This window comes from Camelina sativa, chromosome 2 (assembly GCF_030686135.1).
Source record: "Camelina sativa cultivar CO46 ecotype springtype chromosome 2, ASM3068613v1".
In the NCBI taxonomy this organism is placed as follows: domain Eukaryota; kingdom Viridiplantae; phylum Streptophyta; class Magnoliopsida; order Brassicales; family Brassicaceae; genus Camelina; species Camelina sativa.
Window position 1 is genome coordinate 31,495,569 of NC_141881.1, and position 27,436 is coordinate 31,523,004.

At 36.4% G+C, this 27,436-nt stretch overlaps 4 protein-coding genes and 1 long non-coding RNA gene across 5 annotated transcripts; 3 read left to right on the plus strand and 2 right to left on the minus strand.

Annotated features, from left to right (window-relative positions):
* Positions 1–431: 431 nt before the first annotated feature.
* Positions 432–1,981, minus strand: LOC104745480 (homeobox-leucine zipper protein ATHB-53). Its single transcript, XM_010466735.2, has 2 exons — positions 1,401–1,981; positions 432–822 (listed from the first exon to the last, which is right to left on the minus strand). The coding sequence occupies exons 1-2, from the start codon at positions 1,869–1,871 to the stop codon at positions 586–588; spliced, it is 708 nt and encodes a 235-aa protein (XP_010465037.1). The 5' UTR covers positions 1,872–1,981; the 3' UTR covers positions 432–585.
* A 6,214-nt stretch (positions 1,982–8,195) lies between these two features.
* LOC147949380 (uncharacterized) lies at positions 8,196–10,875 on the plus strand. Its single transcript, XM_087470850.1, has 2 exons — positions 8,196–10,284; positions 10,507–10,875. Exons 1-2 carry the CDS (start codon positions 8,196–8,198, stop codon positions 10,629–10,631), a joined length of 2,214 nt encoding a protein of 737 aa, XP_087326976.1. The 3' UTR covers positions 10,632–10,875.
* A 7,439-nt stretch (positions 10,876–18,314) lies between these two features.
* Positions 18,315–20,043, minus strand: LOC104745489 (UDP-glycosyltransferase 72E3). The gene has a single exon (XM_087492949.1). It carries the CDS (start codon positions 19,936–19,938, stop codon positions 18,493–18,495), a length of 1,446 nt encoding a protein of 481 aa, XP_087349075.1. The 5' UTR covers positions 19,939–20,043; the 3' UTR covers positions 18,315–18,492.
* A 447-nt stretch (positions 20,044–20,490) lies between these two features.
* LOC147949381 (uncharacterized) lies at positions 20,491–20,829 on the plus strand. Its single transcript, XR_015574678.1, has 2 exons — positions 20,491–20,624; positions 20,702–20,829. It is a non-coding gene; the product is annotated as an uncharacterized LOC147949381 (long non-coding RNA).
* A 2,387-nt stretch (positions 20,830–23,216) lies between these two features.
* Positions 23,217–27,101, plus strand: LOC104745505 (dolichyl-diphosphooligosaccharide--protein glycosyltransferase 48 kDa subunit). Its single transcript, XM_010466765.3, has 13 exons — positions 23,217–24,468; positions 24,559–24,695; positions 24,786–24,911; positions 25,073–25,126; positions 25,261–25,374; positions 25,544–25,599; positions 25,684–25,725; positions 25,877–25,952; positions 26,075–26,146; positions 26,259–26,384; positions 26,492–26,596; positions 26,689–26,772; positions 26,869–27,101. The coding sequence occupies exons 1-13, from the start codon at positions 24,195–24,197 to the stop codon at positions 26,914–26,916; spliced, it is 1,314 nt and encodes a 437-aa protein (XP_010465067.1). The 5' UTR covers positions 23,217–24,194; the 3' UTR covers positions 26,917–27,101.
* Positions 27,102–27,436: the final 335 nt, after the last annotated feature.

The following is a 27,436-nucleotide window of genomic DNA, read 5'->3' on the forward strand; positions in this document are numbered from 1 at the left end:
TCTATGTAGAAACGGGAGGGAAAAAGAAAAGAAGAGAAGACTTTATAATATACGTGTCTACGGTGTTATCTAAATTCAAACACATTTAATTTTTCTTAATCTGTAAGATTGTTGACTAATAAAAATCTTATAAAGGAAAGATTAATAAATTTTGGATAATTTAAAACGAGTATGGTGGATTTTATTCTGTTCATAATTCATTAATTTTTGGTTATTATATTCTCCATTTCTTTATCAAGAACTTTATTTACCTGGTTGAGAAAAAGGGAAGTTTATCTATTCAGGACTTTTTAATAAAATAAATGAAAGACCTATATAAGTAATGAAATCATATTTATATATGGGATATATATATATATATATAGGCTCTGCATATATAAGGACAATATATATTAATCAAGATTTACGTATATATAATGAAACTAGAGAAAAATAATGAAAAAAAAAGTACTATATTGAAATAAAACATTGAGAAAGACACATTTACAACAGTTTAAACAAACATATCTATTTCTACATTAGTTATATAACATAACTTTGCATCGATACAAATATCAAATATATTTTTAGTTGATAATAATAGAATCATACGTACAAACCATCCCAATACTCCATGCTTTGTAAATAATTGTTGTCTAACATATAAAATGGGATGTTGTTGTAATTAGTCTCCGGGGCTAGCTCGAAATCAAATTGTGCATCGTTGTTGGCTTCGACAGAAAGCGATGAACTCGAACTGTTGGTTGGCATTTCTTCAAGCCGTTCCGAGAGTTTTCGAATTTCATTTTGAGCTTCGCTTAATTGTTCCGTCAGTTTTAATACCTACAAACAAAATTCAATATATGTCTAGTTTTAGTACCAATGTTAACCATTTACAAAAACTGTAATTTAGTACAACCTCAAACCAAATCTAAGACATAATTTTCCTGACAAAATAAATATCATCCTCAAATAGTATTTACGTTAAAGCAAAAACGAGGATATTTTTTCTGGCATGTCAGCCCAAAAAATGCAGCAAAAGGGTTCAAACGTGGCACTGACTGAGTGGCTAATGGGCTATCATGAGCCCAACTGAGATTGTACGGATGGAATAGTTTTTTCCTGAATGGTGGATAAGAATGAGATGACGAAATTAAGTGGAGTGGTCCCAATCGCATTGTCTAATTAAATTACTGGTTACAATATTTGATTTAACTACATTTCACATGTGTAATAAATATTGTGAAATATAATTAACGCATAACTAAACTAGTTATCAATTACTACTTATACGTATTTCAAAATATCGAAAACCTGAAAATTACTCACCTTTACTATACTAATCTAACATGAAATTCGCCAAAATATATCACTTAATTAATTTGTCGGTTGTGTTATGAAAAGATAATAAAAAGTTGTACCTGAGACTCGAGCTGACATTGGCTGAGGACGACGGCGTCGTGGTGGTTCTTGAGTTTGGCGTACTCTTCCTCGAGTTTCTTGTTCTTCCACCGTGCACGACGGTTTTGGAACCAAACAGCCACCTGTCTCGGGTCAAGACCCAACTCTCCGGCTATCTTCTCCTTCCTCCCTGACTCTAGCTTGTGCTCGTTTCCGAAGCTATACTCGAGCATGTTCACTTGCTCATCGGTCAACTTCCTCTTCCTCAGCATCCCTCCGATCTCCGCCACGTCTCCTTCGTTGGTGGCTGATGAACTTTTGCTCCTCCTCTTCCTCCGCCGCTTCACGGGTTTTGATCCTTCGCCGCCTGATGATGACCCATCGATCTGGTTGACGATGATGCACTGTGAAGTTTGTGTCCGGGTTGTGTAGGGGTACACTTGAGAGCCTAGCACCATTTGATCATCCTCCATTAACCTACCATGATCCATTTCTCTCTCTCTCACTATCTCTGGTTTTTTTCAGACAAGTGTTGCTGTTTCTCTCTAACTGTGTTTAAAGGAGAGTGATGCAATAGGATATATGACTTTGGTGAGGTAGAGAGTCCTCTGAGATGCTTTTTATAAGCTGGACGACTGTGACCCTTATTCTTTGGGTTGTATTTCCCTCTATTTACGCTTTTGCCATTTATTATTTTTCTCTAATGACAGTAAATTGAATAAAAGAATCATTGTGTCTGGTATGCATATGCATGTATGATATACAGATGTTAAATAAGATGTGCAGTACTTATACGGTTATATTTCTTATAGATATTACTTATTTTTTAGTACGTAGCACATGTACAAAAAAAATTGTAAGAAATGAAGGAACATTTTGTTTCACTTTATTCAAATTAGAAAATAATTTATCCAAAGGAAATATATGTACTTTTTTGTTTATTAAGGCAAGGCATATATATGATGGAAACGTTTAGATGTTCAAAAGTTTAATTTACACTTTTAATAAGAAAAAGTGTACGTTGTTTATAATTACAAAATTTTAAGAGCTTCATGTAACCAAAAATTATATCATCGCATTCCATTAGAACTTGCGGTTTTGGTATTATAGATAAATAAAGTAATTAAGCAGAAAACAAAAATTAAATAAGGTGGGTGACAATTGTGGACAAGAGACGTGGTGTGGATCCCGAAGACGACTAAATTTTGGAGTAAGTAGTAAACAAGCGATCCGATCATCTGTGGATAACTATTGGGTATATATGCTTAACTAATACTGTATTTTTTTCAAACTAGTATATGCAGAAGCTGTCTCTGTCTTTAGTTATTTTAGTTTTTACTGTTAAGTAGTCAATTTTATAGGTTAGGTTATTTATTTTTCTTTGTTTTCGGAGCTCGAGACCACTCATTTCTCCCTTTCAAAAGCAGTGTGCTCCTCCTTTTCCCATCTTTCCTATTAGTTATTATTTTACACTAGTGACTAGGAGTCTATAAGCACGAATCTTCCGGAGTTTTCTTTCTTTGTTTATTTAAACATTGTCCTCTATACATTTTGTCTTCTTCAACAGTATTATAATATCCTATCATGCGATTACTTGAACATTGCCTGTTTTATTTTGTATGTATACGTTATACGAAACATTTTAAACACTTCTTTTGTATCAGGTTAACGAAATCTCTTCCGCCATACACGAGAACGATACCTAATCCACAATCATGTTACCGCGCGAGATTAAAATTCATCAAGTACAGGTTTACGAAAACAAGACGACTTACGTACCATCGACCGACGTTGAAGGTTTCTGAGACTAAGGTCATATTTTGTTAATTTTAAATTTTGGCAAATTAAATATATCTTATGACTGTTATCCTTGAGCTTATCTGCTTATGTAATATCTTGAAGGAGGAAAGTTAAGGTTCCAAGTCGAGACATGACAACCAAATTGATACTTGATCTAGGGGGCTATCTCTTTATGGACGACCTGAGTCGTGCCCTTTCTCAATTCGTCCCAGGTTTTTCCGGGGGGAGAAAGTGAAGATTGGCCATAAGCAGCATATATTGGTGTGGTGGAATTAAGATTGACCATAAGAAGCACAGACATAAAGATTGCTTTCATGCCTTCGATCGTACCAAAAACCTAAAATTAACTAAAATGTTTTACTACATTCAGGCCATGAATGGTGTGGTGATATATTGCACGGATATAATAATTATCCACTTTTGAATATTTGCTTTTAACACTTCGAATGATAATTAAAATTTTAAAACAAAATTCGGAAATATGTATAAGTTGAAATAATAGTGATCGTGGTGTACTGTGCCGACTGCTTATATGTGACATAGCATGTGTTCAACTCATTTTCTTAGCTATTTTTGTGCAAGTGCGGTATTTTTTCTTTTTCTTACTTAAACATATATATGCATTCCAAATTTATGTCAACGAAGGCGTGAAAGGCGTTTATATATGTCTTTGCTGCTTCTAGCCAATCTTTCTTTAATACTACTATAAGTCTATAACCATTTAAATTTTGTGTCATAACCATATATATGTACTTTTCTTGTGTTATAACCATATATTTTTCGTCTTTTCTTATGTACTATTCGTTATAGCCTTAAGTAAGTTTATATAAAGAAAACGCAGAACGCTTAGTAGACGGGTGGTTTCTAGTACCATATATGCCTAAATGTCTTGCTTCTTATTTGAAAGGTGCTCAAACCTAGATGAGATAAAGTAGGATAAAAATGTGTTGGAAAGAAAAAATTATATACAGAATTGACATGACTGACAGACTGAGGGTTTAAAGTAGCCTCTGTCATGGAAAAAAAAAATAGTAAGCTACACTTTCATCGTAGAAAACGGTCACTTGATTTCAAAGAAGAAAAAAAGTTAATAGTGTGGCTTTTTTTAGGTGAGTAAAAGAGGAGAGTAATGGTATAGGCAACATGGGAAGGTATATAAAGAATAAAGGTAATTTTACATGGAAAAATTGTATTCCGACATTGAGTGACGGCTATGCACGTGATGTTCACGTGGTCTTCAAATATCAACGAGTATAAAATTCAACTTATCTACTGGTACGTTCGTTCGTTGCAAGTTAAAAAACAAAACAAAAAGGAAGAAAGATAATAAGTTGGAATCAAAGTGTCTGATTGTTTCACGTAACTCTATATATATATATATATATTGTAAAACGATCAGAAAACGACTTGAAAGGTAAGAGATATTGATGTTAGTTAGTTAGACCAAATGGATTAGATTATAAATCGATGTGAAAAAAGAAGCTCTCACATAAATATGTAGTATATATTTGCAAAATTTAATTTATTTGGGTAATTAAAACGTGATAATTCGTCATCCAATCAAAACAAGAAAACGATCAAAGGCTTTTGTAGTTTGTGATATATATGTCCCCTCCCATTAGCTTTCCGATCCTCACTATTGGAGGAAGACACATCATACAACTAACATAAAATTAAAGTTATATATCATATGCAAAATTAGAAATGGTGGTGTGTCTCAGGCCATCATTTTGTCTCTTCTAAAGTCTCATCCTCAAAATAAAAGTCGCAGTTTTACATATATCTCAAACTCGAACGTATTTCTAAAACTTGCTTTCGTACGTGAAAGAACCGGGGTACTTTGCTGTTTCAGTATACTTACATAATACAATGGTAATTAAGGATGACACACAAGATAATCAATCAATAGTAGTGTCCGGATATATTCGAAACTTCATTAACGTGAATGTGTAATAAAGGACTGTAATTTAATTTCGTAATTTACTTAACAATGTGTGAAAAAAAGAAATAATAAAAAAAGAAAGAATAATGACGAAAAAAAAAAAAAAAGAAGAATAATGACGAAAGAAGGAAAGTGGTGACAAAGACAAGTTCCACGCAAGTGAATTTGAGGTCAGTCACATGGGAATGCTTTCTAATTCGGGTTACGTGTCGACTCCCTCTTATTCCTTTTTCTTTGGACCACACTTCTGCGTTCGCCACGTGTTCTCTTACCTTCCCCTCCTTCTCCGGCCCTCTCTTCAGTCTTTCCCCATCTTTGACTAATTTTTATTTTATCTTACCGTTGTTTCTTTCTTTAAAAATAAAAAATAAATAATCCGAATCTGTTTATATTCTTATACTATTATTTATAAAAAGATTTGTTATTAATTACTGTGTTTATTACAAATGTCTGATTATTTTGATCATATTATCCTTTCTATCTTTAATAAAAACTAAATTTACACCAATTAAGTAGTATGTATATGTGTGTAAAAATACAAATCAACTTACATGCATAGCTCTCTTTTTTTCTTTTGTTATGGAAGGACTTTTGTTAATTTCTTGTAGACTAATGAGTTCTGAAGTCTTTAAACTGCTGTGTTAATAACAACCGTTTAAAGAGATAGTTGACTTTTATCTCTCAATTCATCAACAATTCAACATCCATAAAGTCTAATTCATGACAGATAGGCACTTACTTACCATTGATTGATTATGATTTGTTTTTATTTTTCGTGATGGAATTTTTTTATTGGTAAATCTTCTTAGCTATATTAGTTTTTTTCTTTTTTGGAACTCTCCGGTTGGTATCACGATATCTAAAGAACGTATGGTTGGTGAGTAACATAAACGATGAGAAATTCCATTGAGAAATTCCAGTATTCTCTTATTTATGTTAGCTGAGAAATATCTTTCCATTGAGAAATTCCAGTATTCTCTTATTTATGTTAGCTGAGAAATGCTTTCTATAGGGATGTTGTCGTGGGTTTAAAAACCCAGCCCAGTCCAAACCCGAAAAAAACCTGCCCAGAAGAAACCCAAGTTTGAAAACCCAAATGGGTTTTAGGTTCTAGTGGGTAAACCCGAATGGGTTTTTAGTTTTGTCGGTAAATCCGTGGGTACCCGAATTATTTATCTTATGTGATGTATTTTGTATTTTATATTATATATAATTTTATCTTTAACTTTTTAATACCAAATGTGATTTATATTATGTATTTTGTGTATTTTACTATATCTGTAACAATTTTCAAAAATGAGATTTTGCGGTTTTGGCGGGAAAATGAGATTTTGCGGTTTTGGCGGGAAAACAAGATTTTACGATTTTGGCGGGAAAACGAGATTTTGCGGTTTTGGAGGTAAAACGAGATTTTGCGAGTTTGGCGGGAAAACGTGATTTTGCAGTTTGACGGGAAAATATAATTTTACTGTTTTGGTGGGAAAACGTAATTTTGCGGTTTTGGCAGAAAAACGAGTTTTCGTGTTTTGTGTTTTTGGTAGGAAAATGTGATTTTGCGGGTTTAGTGTAGGTGATTAGACTTGACAAAAAAAAAAGTATAGGTGATTAGAAAGAAAAAAAAACCCAATGGGTACCCATAACTGATAGGGTAAACCTGTGTAAGACTTTATAGTTTTGGGTACCTGCCCATTTTTAACCCATTTAATTTCTTAGAGAAAAAACAAGTCCTAAAACCCAGTTTTAAGCATGGGTTTCGGGTACCCACTGGGTTTTTACCCACTTTTAACATCCCTAGCTTTCTACATTATTGTTGTCACACAAAAACTAAAAACTTAAAAAGCAGAGACATTCACCAACTTTGATTTGTAAAACTGTATTATCTTAATCTCTTAACCATTAAGCGAGATGTAGTCTTATATATAGACTTTTAAGCTGATAGATGTGTGGCTAATTTAAGTTCGTATAGTGACATGTGTGCAACTAAGATCATTTTAACATTAAACGTATATATATATGGTCCTAAGCGAACCATAGATATGGATAAGAATTGGAGTTTGCGTAGGTTTGTTTACTACTGTCTTAATATGGGATTGAAAACAAAAGACAAAAGTGGTAATTAATGTGAGATGGGGATTCAAACCTAAGCACCAATGTCAACCTCTAGTTTGAAAGTAACGATAATATCAATCAATACACTCGTCCATTAGGGTTTATACCTATATTACATAAACAAGAAAAAGGAGATAAATTATACTTTACATAGTATGTGAAAGAAGATGCGCATATGGCACAGGATAGATTCTTTTTCTCGTATGCTTTTGAGTTGGGACTTACGATTTATTTGTCCTTGTTAACAGTATAATAATGCTCTTTTCAATAAACTAATCCAGTTTAATTATCACTAAAGCAAAATGATTAAAAGAATTAAATGTCATGTTTATCCCAACATCGGCCTTCCTTGTTTCCCGTACTTCCAACTCTCCTAGTGCTTTGCGTAACAGATAGATAATTTGGGTAGAAAGATTCCATACGTTTTTGGCTTACTTTAATAATTAATCAAAAGTTAATCTATCAAATTAATCAACAAATTCGTACTCTAGCTATCGTATTATATTCCGACTGGGCTGGCGACTGATTGATTAATTAGCAATAACTAATAAACTGAATTAATAAGAGCTAGTCTTTACTCTCTACTACTGCAGGCAGCCAGGCATCCTAAATCCAAAATACACGATGTAAGAGATTCTATCAAATTCTATCCTAAACATTTGGAAATGCAAACATAAGTATAGCTGGACTAAGTTTCGTACAACTGGACTTTAGATTAGATCCAAATCCTGATTAATTTGAACGCTATATTTTTTTCTTTAATCTGAACATCCATATATCAATAGATTTGCGTAGAACTATATAAACACACCTTTTTAATGAATCCATCCAAGTTTTTAAAAAAAAATATATATATATACAGTATATATCAAATCAACTAATCAGGTATATTTTAGGATCCGTCCATATTGTTAGATTGGTTAAATTGTTTTTTTGACAGCTGTTAGTATTGGTTAAAATAGCAATGTCATATATAAAAAATACTAGATTTGAGCGGCGACAGTTATGGCGATTCGATCTAGGGTTTGATATGCTTTGGTTCAGTGCTGTTGAGAGGCGGAAGATTGGTCTTTCGTGTGCTCTGGTTACGTTTGGATCTCGGAGATGGATCGGAAATCTGTCTTCGATTTGGTCTGGGTTCACTCGGGACTTACGGGATCTCTTTCTCTATGGTGGGGATCGAGTTGGATCGAATCTTATCGGGCTGATTGAGGATTCGATACGGTACGGGTGGATTGAGGATTTGTATCGGGTTGGTTTTATTGAGGTTGATTCGATTCGGGTTGATTGCGAGTGCGATAGGATTTGCTTCCGGATTGCATGGCGATTGATTTTGCTTGTTATACATTGTCGAGATTTTCATATCATGTTGATTGAGGCTCCACCTGAATATACTATCGGGAGGATTCATTGGTATGTTAATTATGGTATGAGATCAATTCTCTTTCCTTGGTTTGTCAGATGGGTATCTCGTTACGATCTTGTATTGGTGATTCTGGAATGTTTTGTGATGTTCTCTGAGATATCAATTTCGGACAGATTTTGTCTATCCCTTGACAATGGGTGTTTTGTTCAAGTGGTATTTATCCGCGAGCTCAGTTTGATAGGGTGGTTTTATAACTGCTGGATCATTCTTTCTTCAGTGGGCGATTTGTCTGATTTTCTGAGAGAATTGTGTCTTGCGGTGTCGTGTTTTTCAGACCTCAAGGAGTTTTGGTTGTGTCGTTGGTGGTCTATCATGTCTCAGTTAGCACTCAACAAAGGCAAAGCTCCGTTGGTCCGTACGGAGACAGTGAGGATCGCTAATTCGGTTTTGGCTCAGAGAATACAACAATTCTCACTGACTCTTATTGGGCGTTTGATGAATCCAAGTGTTCAGCAAATGGAGTCTTTGGTGGCTAATCTACCGAAGATTTGGAAGCTGGAGGACAAGGTGGTAGGAGCAGACTTGGGTCAGGGCTTATTTCAGTTTAATTTTGAGGCTGAAGAGGAACTGCAGGCGGTGCTGATGAACGGTCCATACCATTTTGATGGGTGGATGCTCGCGTTGGTGAAATGGGAGCCTATCATATCATCTGCTTATCCCTCCGCAATCAACTTTTGGGTTAAGGTAACGGGTATTCCCATGCATCTTTGGGAAGAAGCGACTTTGAGAGCAATAGGTAAGAAGGTGGGTATTCTCAGGGAGATTGATGAGGAGACTGGAAGTTTCTGTGTGACTGTTAATGGCTTTAATCCTCTCCTTTTCAAGATGGTTGTTCCCTTTGAGTTTGGAGATGAGGTTATTGTCTCCCTTGAGTATGAGAAGCTGACAGGTTTTTGTGAGCATTGTTCTCGTCTAACTCATGATGTGCGTGAGTGCCCAGAATTGAAGAAGGGAGCGGGGGAGCAGGTCGCGGAACAGCAAGTGGATAAACGGTTTGTTCTGAAACATCATCTTCAGGGTAAGCAAGGGGGATTCAAAAGTGAAGGTGGTTGGGAGAAACCAAGGAAGCATGTTAAGAGGGCTTTGGATTTCCAGGGTCACGAGGGTATGCACGGAGATGGGGGTGCTTATGGTTCCCGATATCAAGAAAGGTTCCAAGGTTCAACGTGGGGACAGAAAAAACAGTTTACAGCTGTGGAGTCTAGTGGCTCTGGTGGACAGAGAGGTTCGCAGATGCTAAGTGGTGAGTTAGAGGGACAGGTTCCTTCCTTCAATCTGAATCGAAAGGGTATGGGACCTGTGTGGCCAAAACCGTTGTATAAGGTCAAACAGGGGAGCGCGGTGAAACAGAATGCTGTTGCAAAGAGATCCCAAGAGGAAGAGGATGCGGTTGGGAGAGGTTCCACTTCTCAGGCTGTTACGGTTGCTCCGGAAGAGACTCTCACCGGATTGGTCAAGGAGGGAGAGGAGACTGGCTTTATGGAGGAGAATGATGACTTGTTGGAGGAGGGAGAATATCCCGAAGGTGATGATGCGGTTATACCTGATACTGAGTTGGGTAAGGAGGACGACACTCTCACCGAGCAGGGTACGGATTCACAGTCGGATATGACTGGTGATTCACAAGGTAAACCTCCTGTTTTAGTCTTGCCGGATTCGGTTTTGGGTCTTGTTAATAACGCTTTGGCTGATGTTAAGCTAGTGGATCCGGTAATACATAGGGTGAGACTTAATAGGCCTAATGTTAGAAAGGGTGTTAGTGGTTCAGGAATAGTTGCTAAAAATGTTGTTAGGACTTTGGCTTCTCCGGGGAAACGGTTATTGGCTAAGGCGTTATCTAAACCTGCAGGTGCAGGAAAAAAACAGAAGAGTCAGGGGAGGCAAGATATTCCCTTGAGAGGTAAACCAGCGGATGGTAGTCGTCAAGTCAAGAAAGGGACGGTGGCTCTCCCGAAACCACCGGCGCACACGTGAAGATCCTGAGTTGGAACTGTCAGGGCATTGGGGTTGATCTGACAGAGAAGTATTTGGGTGATTTATGGAAGCAACATCGACCAGACATTTTATTTTTATCAGAAACTAAGAAATGTTTTTCTTATTTGCAAAAGTTTCAGAATAAGTTTGGTTTTAATAATTTGTATACTGTTGAACCCTGCGGGACAAGTGGTGGTTTAGCATTATTTTACAAAGATGAAATAAAACTCTCAGTTCTTTATGATTGTGATCGCATTATAGATGTACAAGCTTTCTTTGGCCAACAATTAGTTTATATGTCTTTTATTTATGGGGATCCGGTCCCCCAAAATCGAGTAAAAGTATGGGATAAATTATCGGATATCGGGTCTTTCCGTGTTGATCCGTGGTTTATGATTGGTGATTTCAATGAATTGAGTGGTAATCATGAGAAAAGGGGAGGTGCTTTGCGTCCAGCCTCTTCTTTTGTGCCTTTTAATTCCATGATCCGACATTGTGGGATGTTAGAGTTTCCTTGTTATGGTGAGCATTTATCATGGAGGGGTAATCGGTGCAATAACCAGGTTGTTCGGTGCCGGTTAGATCGTGCTTTGGGTAATGAGGACTGGCAAGGTTTTTTCCCGAATTCCAAGGTAAACTATTTGGATATGATTGGTTCTGATCATTGTCCAATTTTGGCAACTTGTCTGAAGACACATATAAAACGGAATCGGCAATTCCGTTTTGACAAATGCTGGTTGGGGAAGGATGGATTATCCGGGGCAGTTGAGTCAGGTTGGAATCGTACTATAAATTTCCGGCCTACGGGCTTTGTGGATAAAATAAAGAATTGCAGGAATTCGATTTCTTGGTGGAGAAAGAATAATATTTTTTCTGGCCCAAGACTCATTTCGTCCTTAAAGGCGGCGTTACAGGAGGCGAAAATGGATGATTCAATTTCTCAGGAGGAAATTCGAGGTATAGAGAGGAAATTAAAAGAAGCATATCGGGATGAGGAGTTATATTGGCAACAAAAGAGTAGGAAGTTCTGGTTAAGGGTTGGGGATAAGAATACAAAATTTTTCCAAGCTTCTACTAAACAGCGTCGGGTAAGAAATAGGATCATTGGTCTTTTTGATACAGATAATGTATGGAATGAATCGGCTTCAGGTATGGAGAATATTGCTACAAAATATTTTGAGGACCTTTTTAGGAATTCAGATGCTCAAGGTGTGTCAGAGATGTTACAGGAGGTTACCCCTTTTATATCGGATACTATGAATAGAGATCTAATTCGGGATATTTCTGAAGCCGAAGTTCGGAAAGCTCTGTTTGCTATGCACCCGGAGAAGACACCAGGACCTGATGGTATGACGGCCTTGTTTTTTCAACGATTCTGGTCTTCCTTAAAAGGGGATTTAGTGGCTCTAGTCAGAGAGTTTTTCCGTTCAGGACGTTTTGACCCGTGTTTAAATGAGACGAATATTTGTCTTATTCCTAAAGTTGATCGTCCGCAGCGGATGGCGGAGTTTAGGCCGATAAGTCTTTGTAATGTGAGCTATAAAATTATTTCTAAGATCCTGTGTTTTCGGCTTAAGCGGTTTCTCCCATCTTTGGTTTCCGAAACTCAGTCGGCTTTTGTTTCGGGTCGTTTAATAACGGATAATATATTGGTTGCGCAGGAGATGTTTCATGGGTTAAATACTAATAATAGGTGCAAGTCGGAATTTCTGGCTTTCAAAACGGATATGAGTAAGGCTTATGACCGTGTAGAATGGGCTTTTTTAGAGGCAGTCATGGTTAAGTTAGGGTTTGATCGGAATTGGATCTCTTGGATCATGTGGTGTGTATCTTCGGTGTCGTATCAAGTTCTTCTTAATGGTCAACCCCGGGGTTTTATTAAACCACAGCGGGGTCTTCGTCAGGGGGACCCGTTGTCACCGTACTTGTTTATACTCTGTACAGAGGTTCTGATAGCGAATATCAAAAAGGCAGAACGGGAGAAAAAGGTAACGGGTATCACAATCGCCCGGGATAGTCCTACCATTTCGCATTTGTTGTTTGCTGATGACAGTCTTTTCTTCTGTAAAGCAGAGGCGACAGAATGTCAGACGGTCATGGAAATTATCAGGAATTACGGCAAAGCCTCAGGACAAGAGGTTAATTTAGAGAAATCATCTATAATGTTTGGCAAGAAGGTTCCTACTGAGATAAGGGATCAGTTGAAGTCAGTTATTGGTATTACCAAAGAGGGAGGTATGGGATCTTATTTGGGCATTCCTGAAAGCCTCCAGGGTTCAAAAAATAAGGTTTTTGGATATGTCAAGGATCGATTGGATGATCGTGTCAATGGTTGGAATGCAAAGCTTTTATCAAAAGGTGGTAAGGAGATTATGATTAAATCGGTGGCTTTGGCACTTCTCACGCATGTGATGTCCTGCTACAAATTGCCGCAAGAGTTGACATCTAAATTAACGAGTGCTATTTCCACTTTTTGGTGGAAATCCAACGATAAGGCTCATGGTTTACATTGGGTGGCTTGGGATAAACTATGTAAGGATAAGTGTGATGGGGGTCTAGGTTTCAGAGCCTTGGAACAATTTAATGATGCTATGTTAGCAAAACAGTATTGGCGTTTAATTCAACACCCGACGTCATTAATGGCGAGGGTTTTGAAAGGCCGATATTTTAGCAATAAACACCCGCTTATGGCCAAAAAACCTTCTAATCCCTCCTTTGCCTGGAGGAGTATTTTTTCAACGAAAGATTTAGTGGAATATGGAGCGCGATGGGCGGTAGGTTCGGGTAGTTCTATTTCGGTTTGGAGAGATCCATGGATTCCGGATATTAGACCACGTCCTGCCAATGGTCGGGGACGACTCTGGTTACCGAGCTTGATGGTGAACCACTTAATTAATCCTGTCACGAAGGATTGGCACTTGCCTACTCTAGAAGAGTTTCTGGATCCGGGGGATATACCGATTATTCGGCGTATGTCGGTCAGTAAGGTCCAGCAACGGGATCGGTTAGTATGGCATTTTACCAAGTCAGGGAAGTATACGGTTAAATCAGGTTATAGATTAGCCAGAGAACTGATGACGGAAGTCGAATACGGACCAACATGTATGGCCCTCAGGGCCCAGGTGTGGAAGCTGGATGTTCCCCCAAAGGTCCAACATTTTTTCTGGCAGATTGCGTCGGGCACCCTCCCAGTGCTCGAACGACTTGCGTATAGGGGTATCCGGTGTGATACACTCTGCAAACGGTGTGGGGCTGCACCAGAAACTATCAATCATGCTCTCTTTGAGTGCCCTCGCTCGCTCGATGTTTGGGAGTTGTCCCTAGTTTCGTTAGTCCCCGATGGCTTTCCATTTGCTTCAATTTATGCAAATTTAGACTTTATTTTTTGGCGGGCAGCCTCTCAGTCGGGGGATTCGGATGTAGCTAATCGTCTTCCTTGGATACTTTGGACATTATGGAAAGATAGGAATAAAAAAGTTTTTCAGGGGTTACAGGCCGAGCCGACGGAAATTCTACACCAGGCGAATAATGATAAATTACTATGGGAAGAAGCAAAATCCTATTCGGATAGGTATTTGCATACTACGCCTCTGGTGGAGGATAGGGGAGCGTTTCCTCGATGTCAGATTGATGGTTCTTGGAAAGGGTCAGATGCTATGCAGGGTCTAGGATGGTGGTGTTGTAGTGATGATGATGCGACTCTCCTTTTGGGAGCACGGAGTCAGAGATGCGGTCCTACATCCTTACATGCAGAGCTACAAGCCTTGATTTGGGCTATGGAGTCACTCTTGGCGGCTGGAGTTGGCTGTCAAAGCTTTGAGACAGACTGTGCAGAATTGGTGGCGATGGTGCAGACGCCTGACGATTGGCCATCTTTTTCGAACCTGTTAGAGGAGTTTCTTGTGCTCAGACCATGCTTTTCCTCGTTCTCCCTGATCAGGATCTCTAGAGAGCTCAATGTAAGGGCAGATTGTCTAGCCCGTTCTTCAAGATTGCTTTCCTCTGAAATTTCCTTTGTAAACTCTTTTCCTCCGGTTTGGGCAACCAATCTTGGAGTTATTTTTTAATTTGATTAATGTTTGGTTGAAAAAAAAAAAAAAAAAAAAAAAAAAAAAAAAAAAAAAAAAATACTAATAAAGTAGGAAACTGCATGAAAAATGTCACTAGCTAATTTATACCAGTTCTAATGACCCCTAAGTTACGCCACGTTTTAGGGTGTTGTTTAGTGATTAATTAATTAACTCACTTGTAGATTTCTCGAAAACGCAGTGAGTGTTATTTTGGACTGATTTGGTTAAAATCATCAAAAACTTTACCGAGCCTAGTTAAAAAAATTCGACGCTACCAAAACTCACTGCAAATATATTATGTTAATTAGTCGGATCTGTCGGGGCCGAACTACGGGGTGTTTTGACTACTATAGTAGCTACTAGTAGATAGTTAAATCGTAGAGTTAAATATAAATGACAGTCGTTTTCGTTATAATTCTAAAAATAATACTATAGAATGTTGTATCTATAAATCATATCTGTAGTGTACACCTATTTGAACAACGTTTGCAGAACCGGTTTCTGGTTGCAATATCTAGACGACACTTTATTTTGATGTTTCAATATAGTCTCAGTACAATATATACACTACAGCATAATCTCCTTTTTAACAAATGAGAAGTACACAACATAGTTTTTGTAGACTTTATATTTTTAATAAATGGTTATAAATGATTACAAATAGGTTATAGATAGGTTATAGATTAATCCATATATTAATATGAATGGTTACACCTAAATATTTGGGATATTCTAAATTGATAATTGATATATTAATGGTAACAAATAAATTAATGGATATTCAAAATTGTATTTTTGGAAGATTTTAGTCATATATCACGTTGTTTCCAAAGATCTTTAAACACAATATTACAAATTTATTTTCCACAGATTTTATCGATAGACCACAACGTTAACCAAAGATAGATTACAAAATTGATAGATTGATTGGTTACAAGTTAAATATTGGGTTACAAGATAGATTACGAAATAAAATTTAACCAGTGTTATAGCACGGATACTTATCTAGAATCATTAACAATATAAAACTTACAAAATAGGTATTTTTAAGCCTTCATATTTAGCATGTGATTTTATTGCATAATGTTTTATCCAAAAAAACTTTTAAAAACAATAACATAAATTATATTTTATATAAAAAATATAATATAAATAAAATGAATTTCAACTCGTGCTCTAGCACGGGTTTTAATCTAGTTAATTTGTTATAATTATTAACAATAATTTATCTCTAATGGAAACTCAACTTTTTTCGGAAAACGTTGTCGATTGCCGTAAAGCTAAAAGCTAGTAATACCACCAAGGCTAATTAAAGACTTAAAGTGCTCTATACTTTGTTGGTCATTAGGATACTAATAAGTAAAAAAGATTCTAAGTATAAACTTAGATGAAAATTATAGTATATATAAACATTCATCACTAGAAATAGAATAAAGAAAAAGAACCGTACTAAAATTTGAGAGGTCACGTGGATCCTCATCATCCGCTTGTATATACATTACTTCGAGCTGTATTCTCGTACAAAATTACAAAACATGGTACATGGACCAACTTTAAGCACATGACAACAACTGGTGTTAATCATAAAAATTCATAAAACGATCTTATTAAATTGTTATCAGTGACAAATTACTTTACTTAGCGATGATCTAAAACCAAAGTGACGTGCTATGGCGGCAACATTCGTCTCTAGCTATCACAAAAATAAAATAAAAATCATGTCGGAATAAAATTAAGCTGTCTTACATCCAACAACACTGGAGTGGGCTTTATTTGAATTCCACGGGTATTTCTTTTTTTTTGTTTGATATATTGGTCCGTTTCCGATAATAGCACTTAGCACATGCTGATCTATATTTATTTATATCGCGTAACGGATAAGTGTAACAATAAATGTTTTTCTTAATTCAAAAAGTTTTTTTTTTTAAATTAATGGACGTTTTTTTTTTGTTGGAATTCAGGTCAACGCTTCTTTCATTTAACCGTAGCAAATCACACAGCTGGTTTGGCGATCTCTCATATGCAGAACAGAGCTGAACCAAACTACATTAGTCATTGGACTGAAATGTAAAGACCCGCGAGGCCGCGAGAACTATCTCTCTCGCAAAAATTCTTAGATAAGAAGAGGTGATGACATGTCGATTAGGTTAAAAGAACTGGCTATGCTGTTGGGTTATTTAAGCCGGGTTGTAATAATGTCCTACGTTTTGATAATTACATCCGGTTATCTATATTTAGGACTCATTGGCTATTATCTTAATTTAAGCCGGTTATAATAATATCCTGTCGTTAGCTACTACTAGCTAGTTAATTATATGGGCCTAGTCTTTCAAATTTCATGGAATGTGGAAAAAACAGCTGAGCTCAAAGTTGGGCCGTTTTGTAAAAAGAACAATTTAGTAAGCCCATGAAAAATTAATTGCCGTATATAACAATAAAAAAAACATGAAATAATATGGATGTCGGCACAGCTCTCTCTATGTAGTGAAGCTCATAAATTCTTCCTTCAGGCCAAAAACTGTAAGAAGAAAAATAGTAAGATTTTTTCATAACTGTTATTAGTTTCTCACATAAATATAATTAATTATTTAATTTTTATTTTTTTTAATGAAAACGATATAAATATAATCTAACACTATTTCCTATGACTGTCAAACCTTTCTAATATAGTTTTCACATATAATTACAGAAACTAGAAATCTAATCAAGTATATATGTAACATAATTTAGTTTGATCGAATTTAGTCAGTGCAAAAATTAAAATGATTCAAAGCACGCATTATTGTCCTATCATTTAGCAATTTTCCACATTTTATTTTGGATATAAAGACTCGAATAGTCACATCTAATCATAACTACTAGCAAATGGCATCGGACATTAATTAAAAAAAAAAACTCCTAAACTTGGTTATATATATCGTGGACAGTATGGCATAATGCGAGTCTGGTATATGTTCGTGTTTTTAATTATGATATGTTTGGAATCTGTCATCATAATAAATTATATATTTAATTTATTTGATTCGTTATATGTGCTTCCACTTCCACCTTCCAGTGTAACAGAAAAATCAGGGGGTAGAGGAAATGTCACGTCCAGTCGATGTAGCCTTCTTCTTTCTTATGGTTTGGTGCTCCAATAAAAAAGCAATCAGTGAGCTATTTAGATTAAATACCGAATAAGATATGTCAAACCACCGTTCTTTTGGGAAATTTTATTATTGGTTTATGATTTCATCTAGAAGGTCAGCTAAATGTGACTTAAGCATATGATTAGTCAGATTAGATCATCGCTGTCGACTTGATTGTTACATTGTGAAGACTAATTAAAAGTAACAGTTTATCATCTAAACGTCGTTTTATTATCTCCTTTTATATATAACGAGGAGAAAAATTCGTTTCATCTTTGCCCTGAATCGGTCTCTCTCAACCGATTAAAAACATAATCATGTTTTGGGCGAGTAGGATTAAGTCTTGTATGAACATCGATCGGGAACAAAAAAAAAGACTAATTCACATGTCTTGTAAGTTATAACATAGTTTTACTGTTGTCTCATCTGTTCGATAAACTGAAACGTATATAAGAGTGGTTATTAATTATTAATATTACAAGATGTTTTTCATTTTTTTTTTCACAACACGACCGATATTTTTTTAATATTACAATGGAAAATTAGCTGAGAAATATCAAAACTAGAAACATCCTTACATTACAACAACCGATTATTCTATTACAATGTTTAAAAAAAGCACTAATTAGGAAACGACAAAGATCTAGCAAACAGTGACCAATTCTACGCACCACGTGCCAAGTCCCCGATACGTTCCAAAAACTGTTGACACTCCTTCGTAACTCTGCAAAGAGACTTGTGCGCTGAACCACCACCGTCAATGCTCGACGACATCTCTGCCGTGTCTCTCAACTTCTTCACTTTCATTCTCATCTCCTCACCTTCCTTCTCAGCCATAACCATCCTCACCAACACTTCAATCTTCGACCTAGAAATCGCTTCCTCTGTATCATCCACTCTTACGGCGATACCTAGTTCGTCGCTGAGCAACGCCGCATTCATATTCTGCTCGGCGAAAAGCGGCCACGCGATCATCGGAACGCCACCAACGACGCTTTCCAACGTGGAGCTCCAACCACAGTGGGTTAAAAACCCACCAACGGCCCGATGGGCCAGGACTTCAGCTTGCGGTGCCCATGATGGGATCACGAAACCTCTATCGCAAGTACGAGTCACGAACCCTTCCGGTAGATACTCTGGCGTGTTGTCTTTGGTTCCACCGCCGTTAGCCGAGAAATACTCGCTGCAAGATGAGCCGTCAACCGGTGGTCGAACCACCCATACGAACCGCTGCTGGCTCTGCTCGAGTCCCCACGCCAATTCGGTTAACTGGTTAGCAGTAAGAGAACCACCACTTCCGAATGAGATATAAAGAACCGACTCATCCGGTTGTTCGTTTAACCAGTCAAAAACCGGATGTTCGTTCTTTGATGATTGTACCGATCTGCTTAATGGACCGACCGGATAAACCGGTGCACGAGCGACCCGGCCTAAAAGCTTTGGGTCTTGAAGAGATTTCAATGATTTGGGCTCCATCTCTTCCCATGTATTCACCAAAATACCATCAGCCTTTGGGTAAGCCAGACAGTGACGAACCAAATCCCGGTACACCGGTTCGTCCGGAACCAGATATGCATCCAAAGTATCTTTAAATCTAACCGGTTCACACCCCGGTACAGGGAGCGGGTTTCTTTGCACTGTATGGTCTTCTTTGGTATCTTTGTCCAAAGTTGGATAATATATGGAAACACCAAGATAACGCGCGTTGGAAGCGATAAACACATAAGTCAACATGTTCAGTTCCGCACCAAGACATAACGCATCTGTGCCGAACAAGTCGATGATCAGAGCCGTTGGCTTTTGATGCATGGCAGTGATCTTTGATCGGAGGGCTGGAACGGCTTCACGCATAATGACTCCTATCTTGGTCACCACGTGGTCTTCCGGGTCCACTAAACCAGAAATGTTCGGCGAAGGAAGAGCGACGATGTCAACGCCGGTTGAGTTTAGGAACTTTGACTGAGCGGAGGCTGCGTCGGTTTCAAGGACGAAGACGGTGACATGGAAGCCGTGGTTAGCGGAGAGACGCTTAGCTAGCTCGATCACCGGCATGACGTGGCCCATTCCGGGACTGGAAAACATGGCAGCATGTGGTTTTGTGATATGCATCACTACTTCTTCAGTTGGCTGGCTACTTGTTTAGATTTGTTTTTGTAATTCTTTTTGTTGTTGATGGATGGGTTTCTATGGTCATTGCATATGCGTTACTTACTTATTTATAGTCAGATTCTATCATTATTTGTAGATTAAATAATTGATACTGACCATACATTTAATGTAGTTTAATAGTTGTATTAGGTGATAAAACAAATTAAGAAATAAAGTAATGACAAAAATATATGACTAAATAAAATGACTAAATGAGTAAGACTAAATAAAATGAGTAATTAGTAATAGCTAATCTCATATTTTAACAAAATGGCTAAATGTTGACTTTTAAATTTAAAGTGTAGATTTTCTTTTTACTTTTTTTTTTTTTTGGACAAAGATTTTCTTTTTACTTTATACAATTTCTATACATAAAACTGAAATTCTCTTTTAAAGAAAAATTAGCTTGTATTCTAGGAAAATTTATGATGGAGTAAATAGACATATCTGATCTTTAGCTGAATCATGTATTTAGGTTCAAATTTTACTACATAAGTAATTAAAATTTGATGTTTTTGTAATTGAAATTAAATCTTGATTTAACTTTTAAAGAAGTGTATAAACATTCTAGAAGAAGTGTGGGAATATTTTTTAGTGATACCATATTGCTACTCCATATACAGTTCAACCGCCGGCTTGGTTTGCGTGTGAGTTGCATTTTTTGTTTGCTTTTACTGGTGCACATGGCCTGACAACTGACTATTAGTAAATTAAATATATGCAGAGATGCGGTATTATCGCAAGAAATGGTTGGACACTGATTAAAATTGGATTATGGCTGTATCAATATTTGTATAAGTTGATATTTTCAGTGTATATTTCTTGTCTTTATTTTATAAAATCCTTAATTAATGTCGGTGTAAGTAGATTGTTTTTGTTTATAGATTGAACAGAGTGCAGTGCACTATGGTCAATGGCTGACCATATTGAGATATGGAGTAAAGACCAGTCCGAGTCTTTGTTTTACTTTGAGAATATCCATATTCCAGTTCTATAACACAAATTCATGTTTATCCAAAAAAAAACACAAATTCAGATATAAAGAAACATATTAAATGGATTATGCAAATAATATAGGCATACATATGCGGATATAAGACTTAGAAGTAATGTAATTTTATTTGTTTAATTTATGTGTAAGATGAACAATGGAACAAGATTTTGTAAAACATAACGTGACGTATAGTGAAAAGTAAACAGAGATAGGAATCAACCATAGAAACGCAATTGAAATATGGTTTTTTGTTTGGTTTTCAGTTACATATAAAACCCAATTATATATGATAAGTATTTACTAACAAACAAAACCATATTTATTATGATTGTGACCAAGAAAATAGAAAAAAACTAGTTGTCTGTATTTTTGGCATTAATATGGATAGATTATTATTCATTGCTGCGAGATCTATCTACCACCTAAATAGTCCTACAAATATTTATGATAATTATAGTACATGTGTAATTGAGCAAAAATCTTTCGAGGAACATATAGAAAAGACCAAATTAATCAGCACATGATCGGGCTCACGTTGGAGATGGTGGATCACATGCCAGTAATATTTTGTTTATCTTATTTTAAATATATTAGTAATAATTAACATGACCAGTAATAAAACTTTAGGAGAAAAGAAATATAAAGTACGTGTTTTGATTCTATGATGAAACTACCGAATGCAATTATAGGCTTTTTATATAGAGCCCACGTATATAATCAAACTCTAAAAACGAGTAATAATTCACCACACAATCACTTTTTTTTTTCTTTAAAACCTAACCCTACTATCTTCATTCATTTATTCATGAATATCATCATGTCTTTGATGGCTCGTAACTAATTGGTCACATTATCTAATCAATCCCATCTGATCTTACTTTAGTTAGTAACTGATCCATCACATGCTGCCTTACGTACAATCGATCACTGATGGAGAAAAGAAAAACAAAACTGAGATTCACCATTAATAATAGAGGAGCTTATAAAGTTTAATTGGTTAATCGTTATTTAAGGCGACAATCGGAGCCAAAGATTACAGAAAAAGGAACTTAATTATTATCGGCTATAACGTCCTACAAGAACATCATATTCATCACTCATGTTTCCACAAACATCATAGCTAAACATTTTTAAAATTCAAGATTACTCTATTAAAAAACTCAACAGGATAACGAGGCCCGTGGCCAGTGGATGCCATAAAATATATATGTTCATTCAAAGATTACATTATATGATGGCGGTCAGAGATAATCACCATTTAATCGTAAAACTCGAAAATTGGACCACTGTTGTTGAAAATTTTGTCTATTGTATATATAATATGGTCTATGACAACATTTCCTTGATTCTTTCTCATGCAATCTCCGTCAGTACGTAATATATTCTTCCTGCTCTCTGATAAAAACAAATACATTTTTTTTTTTTTTTTTGGACAAACTAACAAATACATTAAGTTATAAAATGGTGAGCCAAGATATTTAAAATAAAGTTTCACTGAGGAAATCATTGAATTCTTTTTAAATGGTTTCAAGTGAGGAAACCATCAAATTAACCGATAACCATTAATCATCTAATTATATATGAAGGAAATTAAATAACCAAATTAACCATATACAAAATTTTGTAAATGTCTTGATTTCTTATCTCGCTAGCTGTCTGTCTCCGTAGTTACGTAAAATAATTCCGATGATTTCTAATGAGACGAAATATATATATATATATATATAACTTGTTAAATGTAAGTCAACTGGCTGGAACGAAGAAAGCCGATCTCCGTTTTACGTAACGTAAGTACGACTTTAATTAATAATCACTCTGATTTGTTTATACAGAGAGTGGTCCGTCTTTGGAGTTGATAATATTATGGCGTTATGGTTTCGGTATTATAATTATTCCTTTGTCGTCTTGTCACCTAAGTAAATAATTAATATCATTAGTACACGTCAAGAAAAGAAAAGAAGAATTGATTTTACTACTAGAATCCTTGCCACAACCGTAAATAATTTGCAACAAGGCGGTCTAACTGATCCATCATATATATATGTGCGGTACTGCGGTCTAATTAATCTATCATCACATTGATATTGACTCCGATATCAATATGTGGGGTATTGTGTATTATAGAAGAGTCATTTTATAATTAATCTTTCTGATATGGTATGGGTTACCTATGCCTCCTAATTCTCTTCCTCTAGGCTTTCCATTACAAGTTTATAAAGTTTACATAATACTCTCTCAATATTTCATACTGTTTTTGCATTTCATTCTACAAACAGTAAAAAAAAATCCATTTAACAAACAGATCATATATATATATATATATCTTATGTGGCTTTTAGTGGTATTACATGATGTCTCAGTTTGATGTCTGCCGGTTGTTTACGCAGAGTTAAGATCAGACCATCTTTCAAGGTATAATAAGCTCTTTGACTTCTTATGACAGCCATTTTTTTCAGAATCTCAAAGCTAACATCGCTACTTAAGATTAGTTAATATCATTTTAATTCTCAATTTACTTATCCTTATTGCCCACATTTGGATTATGACTAACAAAGAGAATCATATTTTCACAACCTTGGTAAGAAAGAAACTTCAAGATGATTGGTGTTTGTGAACATTTTGTCGGACCAAATTGTACTATCGATTGCTCAGATTTCCTAGTTTTGCAGCGAGAGTGAATTCAATATTTCTAAGAAGATGATTAGGTCTAAATGTTGCTATCACTAAAACATTTGTTGTTCCCCTAGTAATGCATATCATGACTAATTTTGGCCACCGAGTGATTAACAATTTAATACCAAAATTTTATAGATGTATTAGTTACTTTTAAACTAAATAATATATTTAATCAAAGTTTATAATCGTGTAAACCTAAATCCGACATGATGGTTTCTAATTAAAATTATGTAAAGGATTTTTTTTTAACAAATACAAAGAAAAAGGAATTTGATCAACGAAGGAAACATAAATATGGTTAGAAACCCTCCTGATCCATATAAATTCCATTGTAAGCCCATTATTAAAACCCAATAAAGCATTATAATTTGGCCCATTTTTTAAAATAACCAATAAGGAAACGGCGTCGTTCGAAAGTACGTGATCGTCAACGCCTGGTGCTACGATCAACCATCGTCGAGTCTCTCCTTCCTCTTCTTTTTCTTCTTCTCTCTCTCTAGTGGTCACACTCACTCCACATCCGTGAAAAAACCCTAGGAACCAAAATATGATGAACCTCTCGAGATCCGTCGCGTTGATCTCTTTGTTCCTTCTTCCTTTACTTAGTTTCTCCTTCTCCGTCGATAATCCGACGGATCGGCGAGTTCTGGTTCTTCTCGATGATCTATCACTTAAGTCCTCTCATTCCATCTTCTTCAACAATCTCAAGTCTCGTGGATTTGATCTCGATTTCAAGCTAGCTGATGATTCGAAGCTCGCTCTTCAACGATACGGCCAGTACTTGTTCGATGGGCTGATCATCTTCGCCCCATCGACAGAGCGTAAGATCCTTCGATCTGTCTCTTGATCGATAATTTTGTTTTATATTTCTGGAATCGATTTGTTCATATCTCATGTCATTGTTTATATAGGGCTTGGAGGATCTTTGGATTCGAAATCCATTGCTGATTTCGTTGATTCTGGTCGTGACTTGATCTTATCGGCGGATACTTCTGCATCTGATCTGATTCGTGGTATTGCTACAGAGTGTGGGGTTGATTTCGATGAGGTTAGTTCCTCAGAATGTGGATTTGTCTTTCTTTGCTAGGAACAAAATTCGACCTAGGATTATTGATTTATTAGCTGTTTGTTTCCTTAGGATTCTTCAGCTATGGTTATTGATCATACGAGCTTCTCCGTCTCTGATGTTGATGGCGACCACACCTTGATTGCTGCCGATGATTTAGTGAAATCTGATGTCATCTTAGGAAAAGCCAAAATCGAGGTACCTTCCTTGCTTTCTAGCTGAGTTATGTGACTAATGCTCACGAACGTCTTGATGGTTTTGGATTTAAGATAAAGTATGAAAATCTGGGGTTCTGGGGGTTTCTGAATTCTGATTAGTGAGACCCTAAGTTCATATTGTGTTTGGTTTATGAATTACAGGCTCCCGTTCTCTTCAGAGGAGTTGCACATTCGTTGAACCCTACCAACAATCTGGTAAGTTGAAGGAATGAAGAAGATACCTGTTTCTTCCATTGATTAGATTTACAATATTAATGTTTCTTATGAATAGCTATGCCTTGATGTGGGAATTAAATTGTGCTAATCTATGCCTCATACTCCATTACTAGGTTTTCAAAGTTCTTTCAGCCTCCCCCTCAGCTTATTCTGCTAACCCAAGCTCGAAGTTGTCTAGTCCCCCCCAGCTCACTGGGTCTGCAATTTCGCTAGTCTCGGTCATGCAGGTTTTTCTCTCTTCTGTAACCAGATATTTGTACCCCTGGATAATTCGATGTTCCTGTGAAGTCTCGATCATGTTTTTTGGCTGCTGTTAGCGCTCTTCTTCTGAGAAGTATTTTCATTCGCTGCATTGAGCTCTCATTCTCATATTTTGATGTATATTTATAACTGCAGGCGAGGAACAATGCTAGGGTTGTGATCTCAGGCTCTTTGCAGTTGTTTAGTGATAGGTGAGTAAATGTTTGATGGTATTCCTCCAGCTAATTTCATGCTTATGGATGTTTCTGATTCATAGTTTAATTTGCACGAGACAGGTTAATCAGATCTGGTGTCCAGAAAGCAGGGAGTCAGAATCAGTAAGTAGACACATAGTTCGTCCAGTGAAACTTGTAGTTCGAATGATACGTAACTACACAGTTTTGAGGATCCTTTTGTCAATGATACTATGATAGATGTCACATTACGTTTTGAAAGAAGATTAACTGAGCTTATTTAACACTTTTCCAGATACGAAAAATCTGGCAATGAACAGTTTGTGACTGAACTAAGCAAATGGGTCTTCCACGAAAGAGGCCATTTGAAGGTATATGCATAGTCATTTTCACTTGTTTTGCTCTCTCCTTTAAACCATCAAATCTGCAGATGTACATAATCAGATGATAGCTTGTTTCATTAGTATGTTCTCACCTATCTTGTTTGTCCCAGGCTGGTAGTCTTGTACACCATAGGGTTGGAGAAACAGACGAGCCAGCGATATACAGGATAAAAGATGACCTGGTATGGCTTCTACATCTTCTGACTCACCCTAAGTTGTGTGCTTTTTAGATGATAATTGCGTGGTATCTAGTGGGAATCTGTGGCAAGCTTTTAATGTGGCTGTTCATTGCAGGAATTTTCTGTAGAGATATATGAGTGGTCAGGAAAGAGCTGGGAGCCGTATGTTGCTAATGATGTGCAGGTTCAGTTTTACATGATGAGCCCGTATGTGTTGAAAACCTTGTCAGCAGACAAAAAGGTGACTTATTTTTGAGCTCCAAAGCAGAGTCCTCTCTATTTTTTTTCGGATTTAAGTTGCTTTCAGCTTTACAAGTTAGAACTCAGCCTGCTTTACCGATTTTGCAGGGTTTGTTTCATACTTCTTTCAAGGTTCCTGATGTCTATGGTGTATTCCAGTTTAAGGTTGAATATGAAAAGCTAGGCTACACTACATTATCTCTTTCGAAGCAGGTGAGTAACTAACTATCTCATAGAGTTTTGCTCACACTACATTATCTGCTTTGACACATAAGCATATGATGCAAAAATGCGAGCTTTTGCAGATTCCGGTGCGACCTTACAGACACAATGAGTATGAGAGATTTATTCCAACTGCGTATCCTTATTACGGAGCCTGCTTTACTACGGTAAGCCCTCTTGTCTCTTTCACACACACACACACACACATAGTGGTACAACTGAGAAAGCTAATATTTGACTTAATTGTTTACCCTTTGACGCAGATGGCTGGTTTCTTCGTCTTCAGCTTCGTCTACCTCTACCATAAGTAGAATCCCTTAAATAGTTCTCCAGTCGCATAAAGTAAGCCAAAGCTCCATATTTAGACGAGGAAAAACTTTTGAATCTTGAGACCAATTTTTTTTGCCTAAGCTTTTCATATGTTTTAGTGTTAGCCAGACACTTGCAACCTTTTTTTTGTTTCCCAGATATTTTATGTTAACGTAACTTTACACCCTTTCTCCGCTTCTCCTTACTCCTGTACTCAAGATATGAGCATGTCCGAGTCAGGTCACCGATTAAATCCATATATCAATGGGGCATGTCTGTGTGGTAACAAAGTTTAGGAAAAGAAATTTAGACTAAATCCATAAGTCAATCAGCCAGGTCAACGTTGTGAACCCATCTGTTGATTTTTGGCTGCTGTGAAGAAAAGAAATGAATCAACAGATGGGTTCACAACGAATCCGTATCCATAACAATCCAATATTCTTCACAGCAGCCAAAAAGAAACCATCTCCAGGAATATTAGTTTATTTCTTTTTGTGTCGGTATAGTCATAAATATGGTATA

What these genes read in the sequence shown, in the direction of transcription:
- LOC104745480 (XM_010466735.2), bottom strand. Translation starts at nt 1,871, where the DNA reads ATGGATCATGGTAGGTTAATGGAGGATGATCAAATGGTGCTAGGCTCT. An exon ending in AATGTCAGCTCGAGTCTCAG is followed by an intron (nt 823 to 1,400) that starts GTACAACTTTTT and finishes TTTTGTTTGTAG; the next exon opens with GTATTAAAACTGACGGAACA.
- LOC147949380 (XM_087470850.1), top strand. Translation starts at nt 8,196, where the DNA reads ATGTCATATATAAAAAATACTAGATTTGAGCGGCGACAGTTATGGCGA. An exon ending in TATGACTGGTGATTCACAAG is followed by an intron (nt 10,285 to 10,506) that starts GTAAACCTCCTG and finishes CTAAACCTGCAG; the next exon opens with GTGCAGGAAAAAAACAGAAG.
- LOC104745489 (XM_087492949.1), bottom strand. Translation starts at nt 19,938, where the DNA reads ATGCATATCACAAAACCACATGCTGCCATGTTTTCCAGTCCCGGAATG.
- LOC104745505 (XM_010466765.3), top strand. Translation starts at nt 24,195, where the DNA reads ATGATGAACCTCTCGAGATCCGTCGCGTTGATCTCTTTGTTCCTTCTT. An exon ending in CTTCGCCCCATCGACAGAGC is followed by an intron (nt 24,469 to 24,558) that starts GTAAGATCCTTC and finishes TTGTTTATATAG; the next exon opens with GGCTTGGAGGATCTTTGGAT. An exon ending in TAGGAAAAGCCAAAATCGAG is followed by an intron (nt 24,912 to 25,072) that starts GTACCTTCCTTG and finishes TATGAATTACAG; the next exon opens with GCTCCCGTTCTCTTCAGAGG.